We start from the raw sequence: 17,974 nt of genomic DNA, 5'->3' as shown, positions 1-17,974 counted from the left end.
TTCAAATGGTGATTCCTTTTTCTTAGGCTAACCTCAAGCTAAGGGGTTAAGGAGAACACCTAATAGTTGCATTTTATTTCGTCTTGTACCCCTAATGAAAGATAAATTTGAGCATCTGTCTGATGTGTTTCACTATCCACCTGTCTATTTTTCTAGGAGGTGATTTCCTGTCCTACTTAAGAAAAAAGAAGGATGAGCTAAAAACCAAACAGTTGGTGAAATTTTCATTGGATGCTGCTTCTGGTATGGCATATCTTGAATCTAAAAATTGCATACATAGGTAAGAAGATATTATTTTTTTCACTGTTGTAATTTTGGTCTTTGGAAATGCCAGCTGTCAAAATGTATATGGCTGATTATTGTCAGCAGGGATCCCTAAAATTTAAAGAAAAGACTGCACATTTTCTGAAAGGAGATCATTATTGCTTGACCAATTCAAAACTGGTCTGTTCATTTGGGTCAAAATAAGTACTACATTATTTGATCTGTTTAGTTTGTTGCTATTAATATGATAATAATGATTTTTCACCATAGTAATTCGCTTTATAGTGAGCTTAATTCCTATAGCGACAATGAATCCAGACAAAAAGGAATCTGTGAGGCTTATATACTGTCTGAAATTTACAGGTCCTTGCATGGCCAGCAAAGAAGTTAAGTTACATTTCAGATGTATTTCAGAAACAATCCACTGGTTTCTCAGATAATAAAGGGAGAAACCCCAAAATTCTGTATATTAAAATATTAATTGTCTGGACCGCTTTCTCCAAAATATAGTAGAATATCAGGCAGTATGCTCCCACGGTATCTTTTTTCTGTTCCTACTATTCCTTTTTGTTGTTTTTTCTCCAGTTTGACTCTGCTGTGATGCTGCTTGTGCTCAGTTTGTATCAAAGGGAACGTACCTAATTTACACCTATTTTTCTCTCTGAATATTCTAGTATATACCCTGCTACAATGATATGTCTGAAATGAGAGACATAAACACAATGATAATCCACTTTACAGTAAAAATTATGAAGAACAAGTTTTTATTTGCAATATTGATGACTTCCACTTTGCATTGTAGAATGTTTGTAGGTGAAATGTGTACCGCTTCACTTACATAATCAGCGCATTTCGTATTTAGCACCATTCTGATGAATGAATTGAAGACCTGAGAGGAATTTCTCTGAGATTCTTACGGACAGCGAATTATTCAGTTGCAATCAGGCAGATCAAGAAGTAGCTTTATTTTTAAAAATATTCTTCCAATGAGAGTAGTATCAAAGCCCATTTAAAAAATCTGAACAGTATTACTGTAAGCATCGTTGGTATATTTTAAAGATGCTTGAATAGAATAGGAATCTTACACTGTTTCCAAAACTTTGAAAATTATTCTGAAACACAAGTCAATTGAAACTCTTCTGCAAGATCTCTCTATATAAGAAATACCGAAGGAAAAAAAACTAACTCATGTTGTAAAGCTATGGAATATTCCTTTTGGGAAATCTCTAATAAATATTGTAAGCACCATGGGGGATAATAAGACTAAGGTCTCAGTATTCTGTGATGGTGGAATATCTAGCTCTGGCTCTGTTCAGCCTGGCTGTTTGACAAGAAAATAACAGCAATAAAAATCAGAGCAAGTAACAGCTTTAGTGATTTACACTAACCTCATAAATACTGAAGTGCTTAATACTTTTGTAACTGTCAGGTCAATGTTAAATCAAAAAAGCCTGTTTAGAACTCCTGTATTCTTAGAAAACACACTGCAGGGTGGAAAACTCTCCTGGGTGGAAAACTGGTTGGATGGCTGGGCCCAGAGAGTGGTGGTAAATGGTGTGAAATCCAGCTGGAGGCCAGTGACAAGTGGGGTTCCCCAGGGCTTGGTGCTGGGTCCAGCCCTGTTCAATGTCTTCATCAATGATCTGGATGAAGGCATCGAGTGCACCCTTAGCAAATTTGCGAACGACACTAAGCTGGGTGGAAGTGTCGATCTGCTGGAGGGTAGGGAGGCTCTGCAAAGGGATCTGAACAGGCTGGACCGCTGGGCTGAGTCCAATGGCATGAGGTTTAACAAGGCCAAATGCCGGGTCCTGCACTTGGGGCACAACAACCCTATGCAGTGCTACAGACTAGGAGAAGTCTGTCTAGAAAGCTGCCTGGAGGAGAGGGACCTGGGCGTGTTGGTTGACAGCCGACTGAATATGAGCCAGCAGTGTGCCCAGGTGGCCAAGAAGGCCAATGGCAGGTCCAGGGAGGTTATCCTCCCTCTGTACTCGGCACTGGTGAGACCGCTCCTCGAATACTGTGTTCAGTTCTGGGCCCCTCACCATAAGAAGGGTGTTGAGGCTCTGGAGAGAGTCCAGAGAAGAGCAACAAAGCTGGTGAAGGGGCTGGAGAACAGGCCTTACGAGGAGCGGCTGAGAGAGCTGGGGTTGTTTAGCCTGGAGAAGAGGAGGCTGAGGGGTGACCTCATTGCTCTCTGCAACTACCTGAAAGGAGGTTGTAGAGAGGAGGGAGCTGGCCTCTTCTCCCAAGTGACAGGTGACAGGACAAGAGGGAATGGCCTCAAGCTCTGCCAGGGGAGGTTTAGGCTAGACGTTAGGAAAAAATTCTTTACAGAAAGGGTCATTGGGCACTGGCAGAGGCTGCCCAGGGAAGTGGTTGATTCACCTTCCCTGGAGGTGTTTAAGGCACGGGTGGATGAGGTGCTGAGGGATATGGTTTAGTGTTTGATGGGAACGGTTGGACTCGATGAACTGGTGGGTCTCTTCCAACCTGGTTATTCTGTGATTCTGTGAAAACCAAAGGGAAAAGTAACAGCTGAATAACTAGAAGTTATTGGAGCTCTGTTGGGTAATGTCTTAGCTGGCAATTGCAATTACTGAACAAGAGTATGGTATTTATTAATTAAATGATAGTGTGATCCCTGCAAAATATAAATAATTTTAGAAACAATTATTTTGGAGAAATGCTCTCCTCACCTCCCTCTCCCCCTTTTTACAACTTGGGTATCCCTGCTTATCTCTGTGGATTAGTACTGCACTAATTGCTGAAGATGACAATGTGGCTTCAATTTGTATCCGGAAGATGCATCGACATGTATTGGTGAATAGGAACAGCTATTCTTTAGCTGTGTTTTCAAAGCTACTATTGATTCATAGAATATATTTCAGAGAAAAGATATGTAGCAATGTCTTACCATAGGAAGAATGAATTGTTTCAGTGTTTTCAATTAGAAAGCTGAATACAAATGTGTCATACAGGTCTCAAGTCAGGAAAAAGAACTGTAATCTTGTCTGCTTTGTTCATGCTGTAGACTTGCCAATACACACAGCACATACTTTGGTACAAAGGTTACACATACTATGGACAAGTAGGGCAAAAATTCTTTCTCCTGTGTACTTTTTAACTGTCAAAAGCTTCATAAAATTTGAGCATTATTATCATAGATTCTCACAGGAGGTTATCAGGGAGATCTACCACTTTCCTTAAAGGCAGAAACAAAATTCTGAGTAAGTCTATATTGAAGTAAACTACAATTTAAAAGTGTAACCAAGCAAGCAAACAGTATCCTCAGGAAAACTTTTTACTTTTATGAAATACACAGGTTAATAAAGCAGAAAATGAGTTTGTAGTGTTACTTTACTGATCTTGTTTTCTGGGATATTCAAGATTATTTTCACTTTCATGGGGCTGGCCATAATATGTGCTTATTATATTTATGAGCTAGTTCTTCTGAATTTGACAGGTAAATGTAATGAAAATTTCTGAATCAGAACAGCGACCAACTAAGTTTAGTGTTTTTGATAGAGGCACTTCTGGATGGGAGGTTAATTGGCAACTGTTTTTATTCCTTCATATGGACATGTTTTATGGAACCTTCCCTATTGCCCCTCAAGTAGCAAGCTTTTTTCCACTAAAACCAGTATTTCCACTGACTTTATTAGTTTTTAATGGTACTGTGCAATTATAGCATTGTGGGTTTTACACAGGTTATTGGTTATTTTTTATTTGGTGTATTGGTCATAAGGGGTGCTAATGGAAGAATCATTAGAAATGCATAGTGTTTATTTCGAAAAGTGATCCAGATGGTAAGCATGCAGGAAGATAGCAGAAGCTTTCCTTGTCCCAGCCATGTAGTGGGTAGCTGAGGGTCTGTCTGCTAACACAGTCATAGGAGACCTAGTTGTTGCTAAGCAAATTAAGCAAGCATTTAGTGCCAAAACAGTGGCACTGCTCCCCTTGCAGTGCTGCTTGACACTCTGTTTCTAATGCAAGGGAACACTGTGCCCATTGTAAGGCTGCTGAGTGTGGTGATGCTCTGCATCTGTACCAAGACACTTGAAGTCTTCAGTCTCTTCTCCAAAGTTGTTGAGGTAGTTGGTCTGCTCAAGATCCTTTTTTCATCAGTGGCTATTACAAATGCATTCCAGACCAAAATATTTATCAATTCAAAGGTGTCAGTGCTTTCAAACGCTCCAGGAAATTATTTTTCATTGGTTTCGCACTACAGTGTTTCTTCAAGATGTGGTATTTCTGATGCTGAAATAACAAAACCAGTGCTTTTCAACTGCTGTCATATAGGAGGAGGGACAGGTGAACACTACTACCTTTCACTCTACTTAGATTGAAACTGAATAGATACGAGTATTATATAACAGATTTCAGCTTTTAAAAATAGATTTTCAAGGGTTTTCAGGTTGTTGGGCGTTTTTTTTCCTGCAATTAACAGTCACCTCCACTGTCACATTGGGAAATGTGGTTTGATCCTAGAGGTACGTTAAACAACAATTAAAGTTGAATCAGTTATGAATTGGTACTTCTGATTGTCTGAAGTCTTGTTTGAGCAACATGATTTTTTTTTCATTAGTGCTTGTATGATTCTGATCTGAAAGTATTAAGGAAAAAAACAGGGAAATGTAAATATCCAAGCCCATTAAATTAGGTATTATAAATATTGCATTCTTTAAACTCATTATAACAAATCAGAGAGATTATTGAATTCTAAGTGTGGTAGAACATAAGTGCACATGAACTATGATTCTGGCATGGCTGAGTAACAAAAGATTTTAAAAGGGAGAGTAATAAATTTTTTTCCTTGTGGACTCTGTATTTGTTGTGGAGGTTGATTCTGCTTCCCCTTGTGTGCTTTATTTGTAATTCACCTCAACCTCTATAGAAGCAAATTAGCTATCTCACATTTAGCTTTGCCACAGCCACAGAAGGTTTGTAGTTAGAGTAACAGATGTTGGATTGTCAGAGTATGATATAAGAAATGTCTGAATACATTTCTGTTTACTGTAAATCTGAACATATCATGCTATATCAGTAAGATCCTGCTATCTTTTGCATATTGCCAAATAATACTTGATGCAGTCCTGTTACAAGTGGAGTCAATGGTCATAGTTTGTTGGGTTTGTTTTTTTTTTTTCTTTTTTTAAGAATAGCTCATTAATTTATTCATCTCTGTTAGGACAGATATTGTTTACCATTGTGAATGTCCAGCAGTAGTTATCTCTACCACCTGCTACTCTTCTCTTTAAATATTTAATTGCAAAGCATCTATTAATGCAAGTGAAAAACAAAGTTGTTGTTTAACAGTGGCCCTTCTGAGGCTTAATGTTAATAATTCATAGTTCCCAGTGGCCAGTTTACTGTAGCATATTTGATTCTGCTGTTTCTCAGTTTTAAATGGCAAATTGAAGTTTCTTCATATGAAACAAATTAACTTTCTTTCCATGACTGAATTTTCTTTTGATAAGGCAGTTATAACATTTCATCTTATTAACTGCAATTTCCTTTGGGTTTCATCCTATGTATAACCAATACATAGTCTATGTATGAACTACATGGCATCAAGGCTAATCTAGTATGATAAGCCAAAGATAGTTCGTCATGTTAATGTTTTGAAGTGTCTGTTAAAGTTTTCAGTGAGGATGGTATTTACATTTTATGATAACCTTTCCCTAGGACTCCCTGTTCAGCTTGTGTTTGAATATCATCCTTCATGTGTTCCCTGTCAAATGGGGAAGATACTGAATTATTTCAGACCTTTGAGATTTCTTTGTGTCACTTTCTCTAGGATGGTGACTGAAAATGTCATGTAAAGTTAAACTAAAGATCGTAACAGATAAATTGTTTAGCATATTATTGCAGAACTATTTTGTGGCCCTAGTTATTTTGAAAAAAAAATTGATTTTCCTATTGACAATAAACTATTGTAATGAAAATACAAGTGGTGATAGAATACAGCGATAACTCCAAATAAAGGGGAAACTGAAAATCCATTATTTTTCATAATAGCTAGATATGTGTAACAGGTTCTGGTTTTGCTTTTGGTACATCTCATCTTTCAGTTTGTAATTAGAGGTTAAATTTGCCATTAGAAGGTAACTTCTTCATTCTCATCAACTGACTCTCTGTATTGTATTTTTACTGATTCATGAGTGTGTTTCATGTATTTATGTATAACTGAGATGTGACCAGAGATTGCAGATTTTGTGCTTCTGAAAGATGATGTTTATTTTAAGAAATAATCTTAGATTATAAACAATTAATAAGAGATTTCAGAGGGATGGTAGATTTTTTTTCTTATTACAGAAGATGCATATTATGATTTTTTTTTGGTTTTTTTGCTTTTGTGGTGTTAAGTCAATGTATCTTTTTCTCATGAAATATCCCTGATACAGATAATTCCCTTTTGAAAAATGAGTAAGCTTTGCTAGAAATAAAGCAAATGAGATTCAAAGCAATATAAGCAAATTTTCTTTGACCCTCTCATTCTATTTAACAAGCTGTAGCATTTTGCGTGTTATAGTATTGTGTTAGGGTTAGTTTTATTTAACTGCAATACCATTTTCTTCTTGATAAATATTAGGATTTCACAAGTGTTATTCAGAGAAAATCATTTGAGTGACATCTTTTTACAATAATAAATTACTTATTGCATGAGAGCAACAGGTTCTCTCTAAGACTTGAAAAGTTAAAAATGAGAATGGGGATATTTAAAGTAAGATAGAAATATGAAACTAACATATAGCTAGTGTTTGTGAAAGCTGTTGTGGCAATCGTAGAGTAATATAGCTTTCCTACATAGTATAAATAATATCCTCTCTACCCTTACAGCCTTGTTGCAGTGGAGAGCAGTGGATGAAATGTGATTACTTTCTATGGTAAATGTAAAAAGTTTAGTGACTTCTACCGTTTAGGGGAATTACAAGCCTTAAGTTCAGAGTCTTGTGTTATGCAAGTTCAGTAAAAGTGTGTACTCTGGAACTATTGTCGAAGGACCTACCTCTATACTTTATGCAGAAGCAGGTACAGAAAAGAGAATATACTTTCGATATGTGTACAACACCAATAGGATTGCTATTATGTACAACATCTAGACACGTCTGCCTCATATCTTCATTCTAGTTTCAGGAGATTAGTTTTTAAGATTTCCATTTCTCTTTGCTTTCATTACTTTCAACAGGAATTTTAATTTCTGTGACTTACTATTGAACTTTTAAGAGGTAGAATGAGAAGTTTCAGTAGGCTATTGGATGTGTTTCTCTGGATTTTGCTGGTTTGTGTAGGCTAGTTTATTTGAGTAGAAAAAGACATAATTAGCAAATAACTTCAAAATTCCTTAACGTCTTCCAGAGAGGGGAAACAGAACCTAATGTTGAGCAATGTAAACATTTACATGCTCTTTCAGGAATAGCTCCATTACCGGCTTTCTTGAAATATCTATCTGCTTCTTAAACAGCATATTTTGAATGGATTTAAAACATAAGCTTGGAGAACTCTGTAGCTTTAGTAGTAATAATTAGGAGGAAATGGTGAGATATGAATCTGAAAGTATCAAGAGATATTGAGGGAAGTGGTTATTCAACTAATGATCCTAACCTCCCACTGAAATTCAATAATGAATTAAATGCTGCAACTTTTTACAGCCAGATGAACTTTTATTCCATTAATGAAAAGCAAATAAATTTGCCATTATCACTGTCTGTCTGGTTATTTAAAATAAAATAGTGGTTTGCTTGCCATCTTCGAAGTAAAAATTTTAATATTAAATTGTGGTGAAAAGCAAACTGCTACCATAGAGCAAAGTATAAGTGGAGAAGACATTGCAAAAAGTGTTGTATATTTACTGAAGTGCATTAAATACAACTTGCCATGCTGAAATCAACAGAAAAATTGTTGTTGGATTCAACTGGAAAGAAGTAGGTCCTTAGATGAAAATGACTGGTTTTGATATACTTCAACATGTTATTTAGCAGGTTGTTGTAGTCCTTGCCATGAATCTACAGCAGAATTTTTTCTCCATTTACTGTATTTTGGAGTTCAAAGTTTCATATTAAATCTGCTCAGACAGTTCAGACACCCCACCACCATCAGATGCCATCAGATACTGAATACTTCACAACCAGGAATTGCACACTCTGTTTGTGTCTGATTATACTACTGGAGGTATTTCCCCAGAATTTTTAGACTCTGTTTTTGATAATCTATGCCAAAAAGAAAGAGGAAATACCAGATTTCATTTTTGCAGTGGATAAAAGAGGTGTTAGTGGTTGACGATAAACAAGGCATTAGATGATATGATAATACAAAAGCAAGAAGAAGGGGAGGAGAGGAGGAATGCAGTCAGCTAAATGCTGGTCACTTCAGAAACAAGGCATGGGATACTTCTTTGAACACAGATCATTGACCAGAGGGTGAGCCTGTCTGTCAATGTCTGTTTAGTAAAGTCAAAGCATGCTTTTGTGTACACTGTTTTCTTTAAGGTGTAGAAGTTCTCCTGTTTTATGTCTTATAGCAGAAATTCTAGTTAGTGTTTCTAGAAAAGGAAATATTTGTTGCACTAAGCTATAATGTAATGGTTCAGTATTTTATTAGCTTCCTCATACTGACTCTTGACATTCCAAAGAGGAATGTACTCCAGTTGTTTCAGACAGGAAACTACTTTCATTTTAATGAAAAATTCTTAGGCTGTATGTCATTGGTAACGACTAATAAATTCCTAAATGGCTTTCCTGAGGAAAATAAACATAGTCCTCTTTTCTAATTTCTGTACTCACAAATATATATTTATACATGCATACTAGGTTCCACCTGTTTTGTGAATTTGACAAAATGTTTATCCATTATTCTGATGATACTAGTGGTGATATACCTTACTCTAATTTAGTTCTTCCCTGTGCCTCAGGAGGTTTTTCAGAATTGCCTTTGAGCTTTACATTGCTGTAGTTTATTACTGAACTGTTACATTTAGTGTAGGTTTATGGCTGTGAACATAGTGAAAAACAGATGAAGGAAGCATTTAAATTGGGTTTTAGTGTACCTTCATGAAAGGACTTAAGATTTTATTCAACTGGAAAACATGTTTTAGAGAGTGTATTACTTCTGTGTGATCATAAGTGGTATATAGTTCTACATATCAAATAATGAAGAAAACATTTTCTAGCTTATTGTTCATCATTCTTTGAGAATAAAGACTTTTTGCTCATAAAGCTGAGAGAAACTTAGGTGAAGTTATGCATGTTCAGCTCAGTTCAGAGGTAAGTTCTGTTCCAGTAGGTACTGCTCCCGAAAAGGTTCTGAGCTAATTTAATGCATCTTAAGAAATCACAGTTGCTGAGAATAAGTAGAAGAAAACATACAGTAAGCTAAGTGCATGTTACGTTGCTCTGTACTTCTCAGCCTCTTTATCTTGTTTGGCGGAACTATAGTGCTGGGATATGCTTTTTTGAAACATTTTCATATCACTGTGAGTATTAATTGAAAAGGGGACTTAGCCTTTGTCAAAGGCTATTTCAAAATCCCTTATGCAAGGCAGCAGACAGTGAAGAAAGCTTTATTGGCATGTTAGCTGATTTGAAAGGTTGAGGGATAGCATCACAGTACATGGAGCTGTTAAGAACTGTTGAATCAGTGTTACAGTATTTCACAGATTTAAGTTGAGTCACTCAAGCCTGACAGAAAAAGCTCCTGACAAAGCTGAATGTCAGATACTTCACCAAGTCTCATGGGATCTGGAAAATAAAAATAGATCAGTGAAATAAGGGCCAAGTCCCAGTTTTAAAATGCTGCATATAGGCATTAGGGTGGCAGGATAAGTAAAAATATTTTATTCAAAAGGCCTTCTGCTTTTGAAGTGATTTCTGAGCAGGATTTTGAAGGTCAGTATGATGAGGAAGCTTAACAAATGCTTAAACAAGGAGTTTTAAAACTGTCCTGCTATAAATATTACTTCTTAATAGTTAGTTGATTGTAAACATCTCCATCCCCATTCATTAACAAATTAATTGCCTGTCCTTCCTGTTTGGTATCATAGACATTTCTGACCTCTTATTCACTTGTAGGAAGCCACTCTTTCATCCCATTACTGCTTCTGCAGACCATCGTCTCTTGCGCATGATCATCTGGACTATTTTCTTATCCTCCTTGCAGGGTCATGGATGAAATCATGAAGTTCCAGTCTCTCCTAATTTTCTTTTACTAAGAGCACCCTTGCCTCCCTTTTGTACTGCGCATATACCTAATGGGAACTAGCATAACTACATAGGTAAAAAAATAGCCATAGGTATGAATTTAATCTCTCTAGTGTGAAATGATCAGGGATTATCATGTTGTTTTACCACAGTGCAAACTGCAGAGTGCAATCAGCATAAAAGGTCCAAACCCCTCCAATACTCTGTGAAATCAAGTTTTACTAAACTTATTAGAAGAAAGGTAACAAATGATTAGTAGTGATTAACAAGTTAACAGTAACAGCTTTAAAGACAGTGTGTCTAATCATTACTATAATAGAATTAGTCATTAACAAAGATACATCACCAATTGCCCGATTATCATCATCCTAGATCTGTAGTCAATGGGGAGCCCTTGGTTGCAGCAAAGCTTTTGGAGAGCCTTTCCCCTGGCGACTGGGAGGTCCTACACAGTGTGTCCAGTCATAGGTGAGGTCTCCAAAGTTTATATAAGTGGGTCCAGCTGAAGCCTGGCCAGAGTCCGGGGAGCGAAATCAAAGGACCTGCTCCATATCTCTTATCTTTGAACTAAGGGGGCTGCTGAGATACAGCATTCCTACACATCTCTTTTTACATAGTGTCCATGCTCCATGTCTGCCATGCTGATTGGTTAGACAAGGTGTTGATAGCCAATCAGAATGGTGATCATGCACTGTCCATGAGGTCAGGGACTATTGCTTATCTCTATGATGTAGCTTCTCACATCCTGTGTGTACTGAAGAAGCTGCAATTAAAGTAGTGCAGCACAACTCTACTGATAATGAGACTCTGATGCATTTTCTCACCCTCTGTGTATTACAAAAATAGTACAGTACAATTCTACTGATCATAGTAATGTGAGAAGTCACAAACTGTAATAACAGTACGCATAGCAATGCAATACGTATCATCTATGGGTCAACTGTTTTGTTTTAGGCGTCTTGATCAGGCCCTGTCATTTCACGTGTTCCTGAATGGAAATTCTGAGTGTTTTAAACAGATAGCGATATTGAGGTGACAGGGTCTCCCATGCTGCTATTGTCTTATTTTAGCTGAACTCAAGTGTGAAATACTGTCAATACAGATATAATTATTTAATCTAGTTATTTATTAATATGTTTCAATTTCAGAGGGTTTAACTTTTGTGTGTATCATTTTTCTTCTGCAACACAGCTCAACTTCAGTTATAAATTGAAAGTAGTTGTTTATAAGTTTATAGATAACTAACTATCCTTCCTTACACAAGAGCGCATTGTAATCTTCAGAAAGCCAGGTAGACAGAATTCTTAGAAGAGTGTAAAAGCTTTGGAGGATTTTTCTATGTCAAACATTAAAGATATATCTTTTCTTTACATACACAGCTATTGGGTTCCTATAGGTAGTAAGTAGCTATCAAACTGAAGTGCTTCAGCTTCCTTTTTGGAAGTATTTTATAGCAACTGATACAGTGCTTGGTAATCTTCTAGATTTGACAGTGGGACAGTATTTTTCTATGATGCTTTTAGCATATTCTTTAAAACTACATAGTTCACATCTACTGTGTTTGAGCCCCTTGCAGGAGATGTTGTTTGCACCTGGAGCTGGAAGATAGGACAGTCCTCAGACACAAAGACATAAATTGAAAGTGCTATGAGGATGAGAAGAAATAATGGGGAGTCTTCTGTGAGCAATAATGACAGCAGCTCAGATGTGCCATTGATGTGCTGCTGGCATTGGCATGAGAAGGGAAAGGACAAAATGTTGCTGCCTAAAAGAAGTTGTAGTTGAAGAAACCAACATTTGTATGATACCTTTGCTGCACGCAGTGTTGGACTATGTTTGGCACGCAAAACCAAACTACATGGAATCCCCAAAAGACCTTTGTAACTCTGTGTTGAGGAGTATGTAAAATGTTTACATTGGAAAAGAAGTCAGCAGAGCTAAGCTAGGTAGAGGAAGGGAACATTTGTTGAGTGTGGCCTTGCAGTGACACCACCCACTTCTCTCAGTACTCATGGGTGCATCCCATGAGGGCCCATGGACTTAAGTCCGTAATAAGACCATTTTGCTTAAGTATATCCTGACCAGATCCTCTTCCACCAAGCATATGTCTTTCTTGCTTCAGACTTCCTCCCTGATCTCTGGGGCCTGGGATTCCTGAGGGCTGATCTTGCTCATAAAGACTGAGTTGATGAATGCATTCATCCTGTCCTATCATGCCAGGCCATTTGCTCATCCATCCTGTTTATCACTCCCTCACAGTATTGCTGGTAACTCTTTCCCTCCTTTTTTACTCCTAGCTGAAATCTCTGCTTATCTGGTCAGGTATCCTATTCTTAAACGCTGCTTTGCTCCACGTAATGAGGTGTAAACATGTTCCCATGGTCATAGAACCCAAAACTCTGTTACCAGCACCACAGCCAATTGTTGACCTGTACTATGCCTCAGTGACCTCCTCCTCATAACCTGGAGATCTACAGTCACTTTTGATATTCTCCACATAGCCTGTGACAGTATCACTGGTGGTCACATGGAATAACAATAAAAGTAGCAGTCAGAAGGTTCAACAAGCTTTTACATTTCCTCCCTGACATCCTGGATCAGGTCCCTAGCAGGCAGAAAACATCTCAGTGATAGGTCTAGTCAGTAGACGGGTGCTTCTGTCCCCCACAGCACGGAGTTGCTCATTACAATAAGTCACCACTACTTTCTGGTGGTCTTGCATGATTTGGGGACAGGTGGCCCAGATCCTTTACTTCAAGGTACACCTAGCCCCTCTGCCACTTCGAAAGTGGCGATCCTGTTTTCTGGTTGTCATCTCTAGGGTGGGGCAAAAGTCTTCTTGTTGAAGCCAGAAGTAATGAGGTTCCATCCTTCACCTTCTGCTGCCGTTGACTTTATTCTAGGGTTAGATACTGCCTGTATATTCACTGCAGGTGGAGTCCAGGGCTTTTCAAGCTGTTTCATCTCAAAGAAGATCCGCTTATCTCCCTTTCATCTTCTCTGATGCTGTGTGGCCTGCTTAATTCCTTCTCTAATTCATACACTTGGTAGCACAGCTCCTCCAAGACAGTGCTGGAGGACAGTGAAGCACAAGGGAAGCCTTAGCTGCAGTGACTATGAGGTGGTGGAGTTTAAGATCCTTAGGGCAGCAAGGAAAGCGTGTAACAAACTCACCCTGGACTTCAGGAGAGCAGACTTAGACCTTTTCAGAGATTTGCTTGGTAGAGTACTATGGGATAAAGACCTGGAGGGGAGAAGGAAAGCTGGTTAATATTCAAGGATCGCCTCCTCCAAGCTCAGAAGCGATGCATTCCAACAAGTAGTAAGTCAGGCAAAAATGCTAGGAGGCCTGCATGGATGAGCTTGAACTCAAAAAGGAAGCCCACAGAGAGTGAAGGCAAGGGCAGGTAGCCGGTAAAGAATACAGAGAAATTATCTTTGCAGCCAGGGACCAGATAAGGAAAGCTAAAGCCCTGATAGAATTATACCTGGCCAAGGACATCAAGGGCAACAAGGAGAGCTTCTATAGGAATGTCAACAATAAAAGAAAGACTATGAAGAATGTGGACCCTCTCTGGAAGGAAACAGGAGATGTGGCTGCCCAGGATATACAGAAAGCTCTTCTTTTTTCCCTCAGTCTTCACCAGCAAGGGCTCAAGCCACACTGCCCGAGTTGCAGAGGGCAAAGTCAGGAATTGGGAGAATGAAGAACCGCCCCCTGTAGGAGCAGATCACGTGCAAGGCCATCTAATGACCCTGAAGGTGCACAAGTGCATGAAATTGTATGAGGTGCATCCATGGGTCCTGAGGGAACTGGCAGATGAAGCCACTATCCGTCATAAAGCTCTAATTTTCATTACACGCTTGCTAAACTGTCTGTAGTTTATGGTCAATATTCTGTTCAAGTTGACAGTGGAAATTTGCAAAATTGCTACTATGTAACTTAGCAGCTTTTTTAGAATCTTCCAGAGCTTTTAGTATTTATGCTAAGGTTTCATAAATTGCTTGCTTTTTGTAGAAGCAAAGTTTGCATCAGCTTAATATTTTGAATTGGGAATATTTTGTATTACAGTAAAGATAGGGGGGATACAGGCTTTGATGCAAATAATATATGTGGTGTAGCAGTGATTAAAATTCTGACATTTGACTTCATATAAACCTTTGTGTCACCTGCTGGCAACATCTGTGGTACTTTTCTGTACAGAAACTGCAGTTTGTGTCATCTGCAATTGAGTTTTCGTTGTTTTTCCCATTATCAAACTTATTTTAAAAGTTTTTTTCAAAAAGTGTTGCTCTCCAGTTATCAATTAATTAACATCTAGCAATCAGTCGCCTGATTTATTTTGTCCTACAATACCGAAATGCCATCCTAAATTTCCTTATACCGATTTCTGTGCACCCTACTCTAAGCTGAAATAAATGTACAGTAAAATCAAGTCTGTTGAGCTGTTTGGCTGTGAGCAGCTGAGTATTCATGTTTTAGGTGGAAATAAAGATAACACTTCAAACATTTTTATGATGTACAGGATTTGCATGTATATCACTGGCTGAAAAAGTCATCTTTTCATATATGATAAAGTAAACAAATGCACTTATTCAGAAAATGAATGCTTGTTGGGGTCATTCCTAATTTGACTACTGCCTTTTTTGGGGTCATTCCTAATTTGACTACTACCTTTTTATTGTGTGCTGTATATCTGATAGTATAATAATAGATTCCAGGGCATCTGACTATTCAAATGTTTATTTAAAATTTAAAAAAAAACGTTTTGGTATCTTATTTAGTCCATCAGTTCTGTGAGTCTTTGAAACTGACATTGGTTCATACACTAGTTTAACTGCTTTTGGTTTCTTATGTAACTGTGTTAATAAAATAGACGTAATTTTCCCAGGCCGTTTTCTTACAGTCTAGTAAATAATGAGCTTTTATTTTCCTTTGCTCAGTGTAATTCCATGATTTGTATTTAATCAGAGTCTATACCTGTTTTGTTTCTCTTCTCTTTCCACATGATTGCTTAGTAGTATTTGTGTTTTATTGAGTGTCTGTATTTAGACTTAATTTTTCAAAATTTGGTTTAAAATGGTTTCAAAATGATTTTCAAATTAAATCTAATTTTGTTGTTTTTACCAGACACTTCTCTAGCCTTCCTTTCTTTCATTCATTCTTTTTTCTTTGGCCTTACTGTTGTTCACAGAAGCTCCTAATTTGATATCATCTAGAAATTTAATTAAATTGCTATTTGACTTTTCCTTCAGATCATTAACAAAGCTGCTAAATGAAAACAGACGACTTCAGTCCATTGTTGTGAATAGTAACAGTTTGTCTTATCTTTTAAGAAATTTTTTACCCTTAATCTCTTTATGCAGAAAGATTTTAGGAGTTTAGCAATTGAATAGCTAAACTTTGGTTATTTTATAGCCTTTGCCACAGCAAATGCTAAAATAAATGTAATGTTAAATAGCAAAGAGGATCCTGTGAATCTACAATGTAATGCTAGAATGGTTTTGTGTGTGAAAATATTTCAGAATAATAGCCAGGCATAGTAAATCTATATCCTTGCAATAGTCTCCACCTAGTTCATTCTATTTCTTTCTTCAGATCAATCACAGGAAAGATTTTCCCACACCTCCAACAAACTTCTGAGTCCCCAGAGGATGTGGGAACACTCCAGTTCCATAGACAATCAACATTATACAGGAGTGACCTTATTGCTCTGCAGACCAGAAGTCTGTATCAGCTCAACTCTCTTCCACATAGAATTACTAATCTTATTTTTTTTTTAAAAAAAAAGAAAAAGATACCACATCACTCAAAAATGCAAAACATTCAGGAAACAGGAAGCTTGGTTTTCTTCTTGTTCCTCTTTTATCTCCAAAGTAATTTCCATGTCTTCTACACAGTCATGCATCTTAAATGGTTTTCTTTTTAATGAAAATAGAAATTCATACTCAATGCAGTAATTAAACTCTAAGGAATAGACTACTTTATATCAAACACTAAGTATTAGGAGACCAGAATTACAACTAGGAGAAGTGGTAACATTATATAGCATTTGTCCTTCACTTCCGTACCTCAAAGGGGCACCCTGTGTGGTATGCATGATCTCTATCATGATCAACAAGTAAAACAGAAAGTTTGACTCTGAAACATAAATATATTAGGGAAAGTATTCTGTGTGAAGCCCTGAAGTCAATACTGCTACCCATCTACAAAAATAATTAAACAATATATCTAACTTGGAATGCCCAATGTTTGTACCTGCCTCGAGGTACATCTTACTGTAATTGTTTGTTCATTAGTAACTGACCATTTTGCAGACTATAAACATGAATATAATCTACTGATTTTCATACTATACTTGTTCATCAGAAATTTCTGTACAATAAAGTAAACTTTTTATCTGACTTAAATATCTTCTGTCTTAGGGATTTTTTTGAGTAAGTATATGTGAAGGCATTTGCAGTAACAAACTGTAGTACAGAAAATGTTAATATATTTTTCTGTACAGTGATTCATTAAAAAGTTTCTTCTTCTTGTGTTTGTACAGTCCAGGGCAGCTGTCACTTGTTCAAAAAAATATAGAAATATAAATAGCATGAAGGTTTGTGGGGTGGGACTGAGAGTTAAGTTCACTGGAAGTAGTGGTTTCCTTACTGAGCTGTGCAGTCCTCAACCGATGAAGCAATATGTGTTGAACCAGTTAACAAAATGAATGCTATGCTACAGTTCTGAATGGGATGCTGTAGCTTTCTGTCATATAGTACCGTGACCCATGCCACAACCTCATATATTGAGCAGAGCACTTAGAGAAAATCAGGAACGTAAGAGTTACAAAGTTCTTTATTCAAGGTCAGGGATGGCAATAATAATGCATAGATGTCTGGAATTTTGAATTAGGAACACTGTGATCCTTAGCAGTGTGTTTATCCTTACAGCACTTTCAAAAACACTTAACAACTCCTTCTAGTATCTAGGGAACATATTTTGCATTCAATTATAGTTTTATTATTTTGGAGAAATCTGATGTATATGAATATATTCTTTGTTTACCAATTTACCAGCCAATTTTTAGTAAGACTATGTCATAGTATATTAGTGTAATTTAGATACTTAAGCTTCATTGTGCTTTTTTATTTTCTTCTGTTTGTTTTTGCCTTTATTACTGGAAGTTTGTCTTTTGATTAACGTGATCTTGCTAACCTTAGTTCACACAAATATGTTCACCGAGTTGCAATAAAGCATTTTGTATCATAACTCTTACTATCATGAAAGTAAGAGTGAGCAGTGCCATGCAGACTATTTTTGTAATGGAGCATATTTTTTAATCTTTCAGGTGGAAAAAAGGCATGTGGAAAAAATGTGGTTTTACATACAAGCTCATTTTGTTCTTTTGTTCTGCTGATGAATAGAATTACTTGGAATTTGGTTTGTTATTTTTTTACTTTTGTGGGTATTTTTCAAGGGTTTTAGTTCCATCTGAAAATTGCAGCATGCTTTAGAGGGAGTA

At 37.1% G+C, this 17,974-nt stretch overlaps 1 protein-coding gene across 1 annotated transcript in view; it reads left to right on the top strand.

The window, feature by feature from the left end:
• FER (FER tyrosine kinase) overlaps positions 1-17,974 on the top strand; it is a 129,290-nt gene that overhangs the window by 91,375 nt on the left and 19,941 nt on the right. The window contains exon 17 of the mRNA XM_069879949.1: positions 157-280. Coding sequence (XP_069736050.1) covers positions 157-280 — 124 coding nt within the window. The remainder of the gene's footprint in view (positions 1-156; positions 281-17,974) is intronic.

Source organism: Phaenicophaeus curvirostris, chromosome Z (assembly GCF_032191515.1).
Source record: "Phaenicophaeus curvirostris isolate KB17595 chromosome Z, BPBGC_Pcur_1.0, whole genome shotgun sequence".
NCBI classification, from domain to species: domain Eukaryota; kingdom Metazoa; phylum Chordata; class Aves; order Cuculiformes; family Cuculidae; genus Phaenicophaeus; species Phaenicophaeus curvirostris.
The sequence above is the reverse complement of the archived record's forward strand: the minus strand, read 5'-3'. Positions and strand labels throughout refer to the sequence as shown.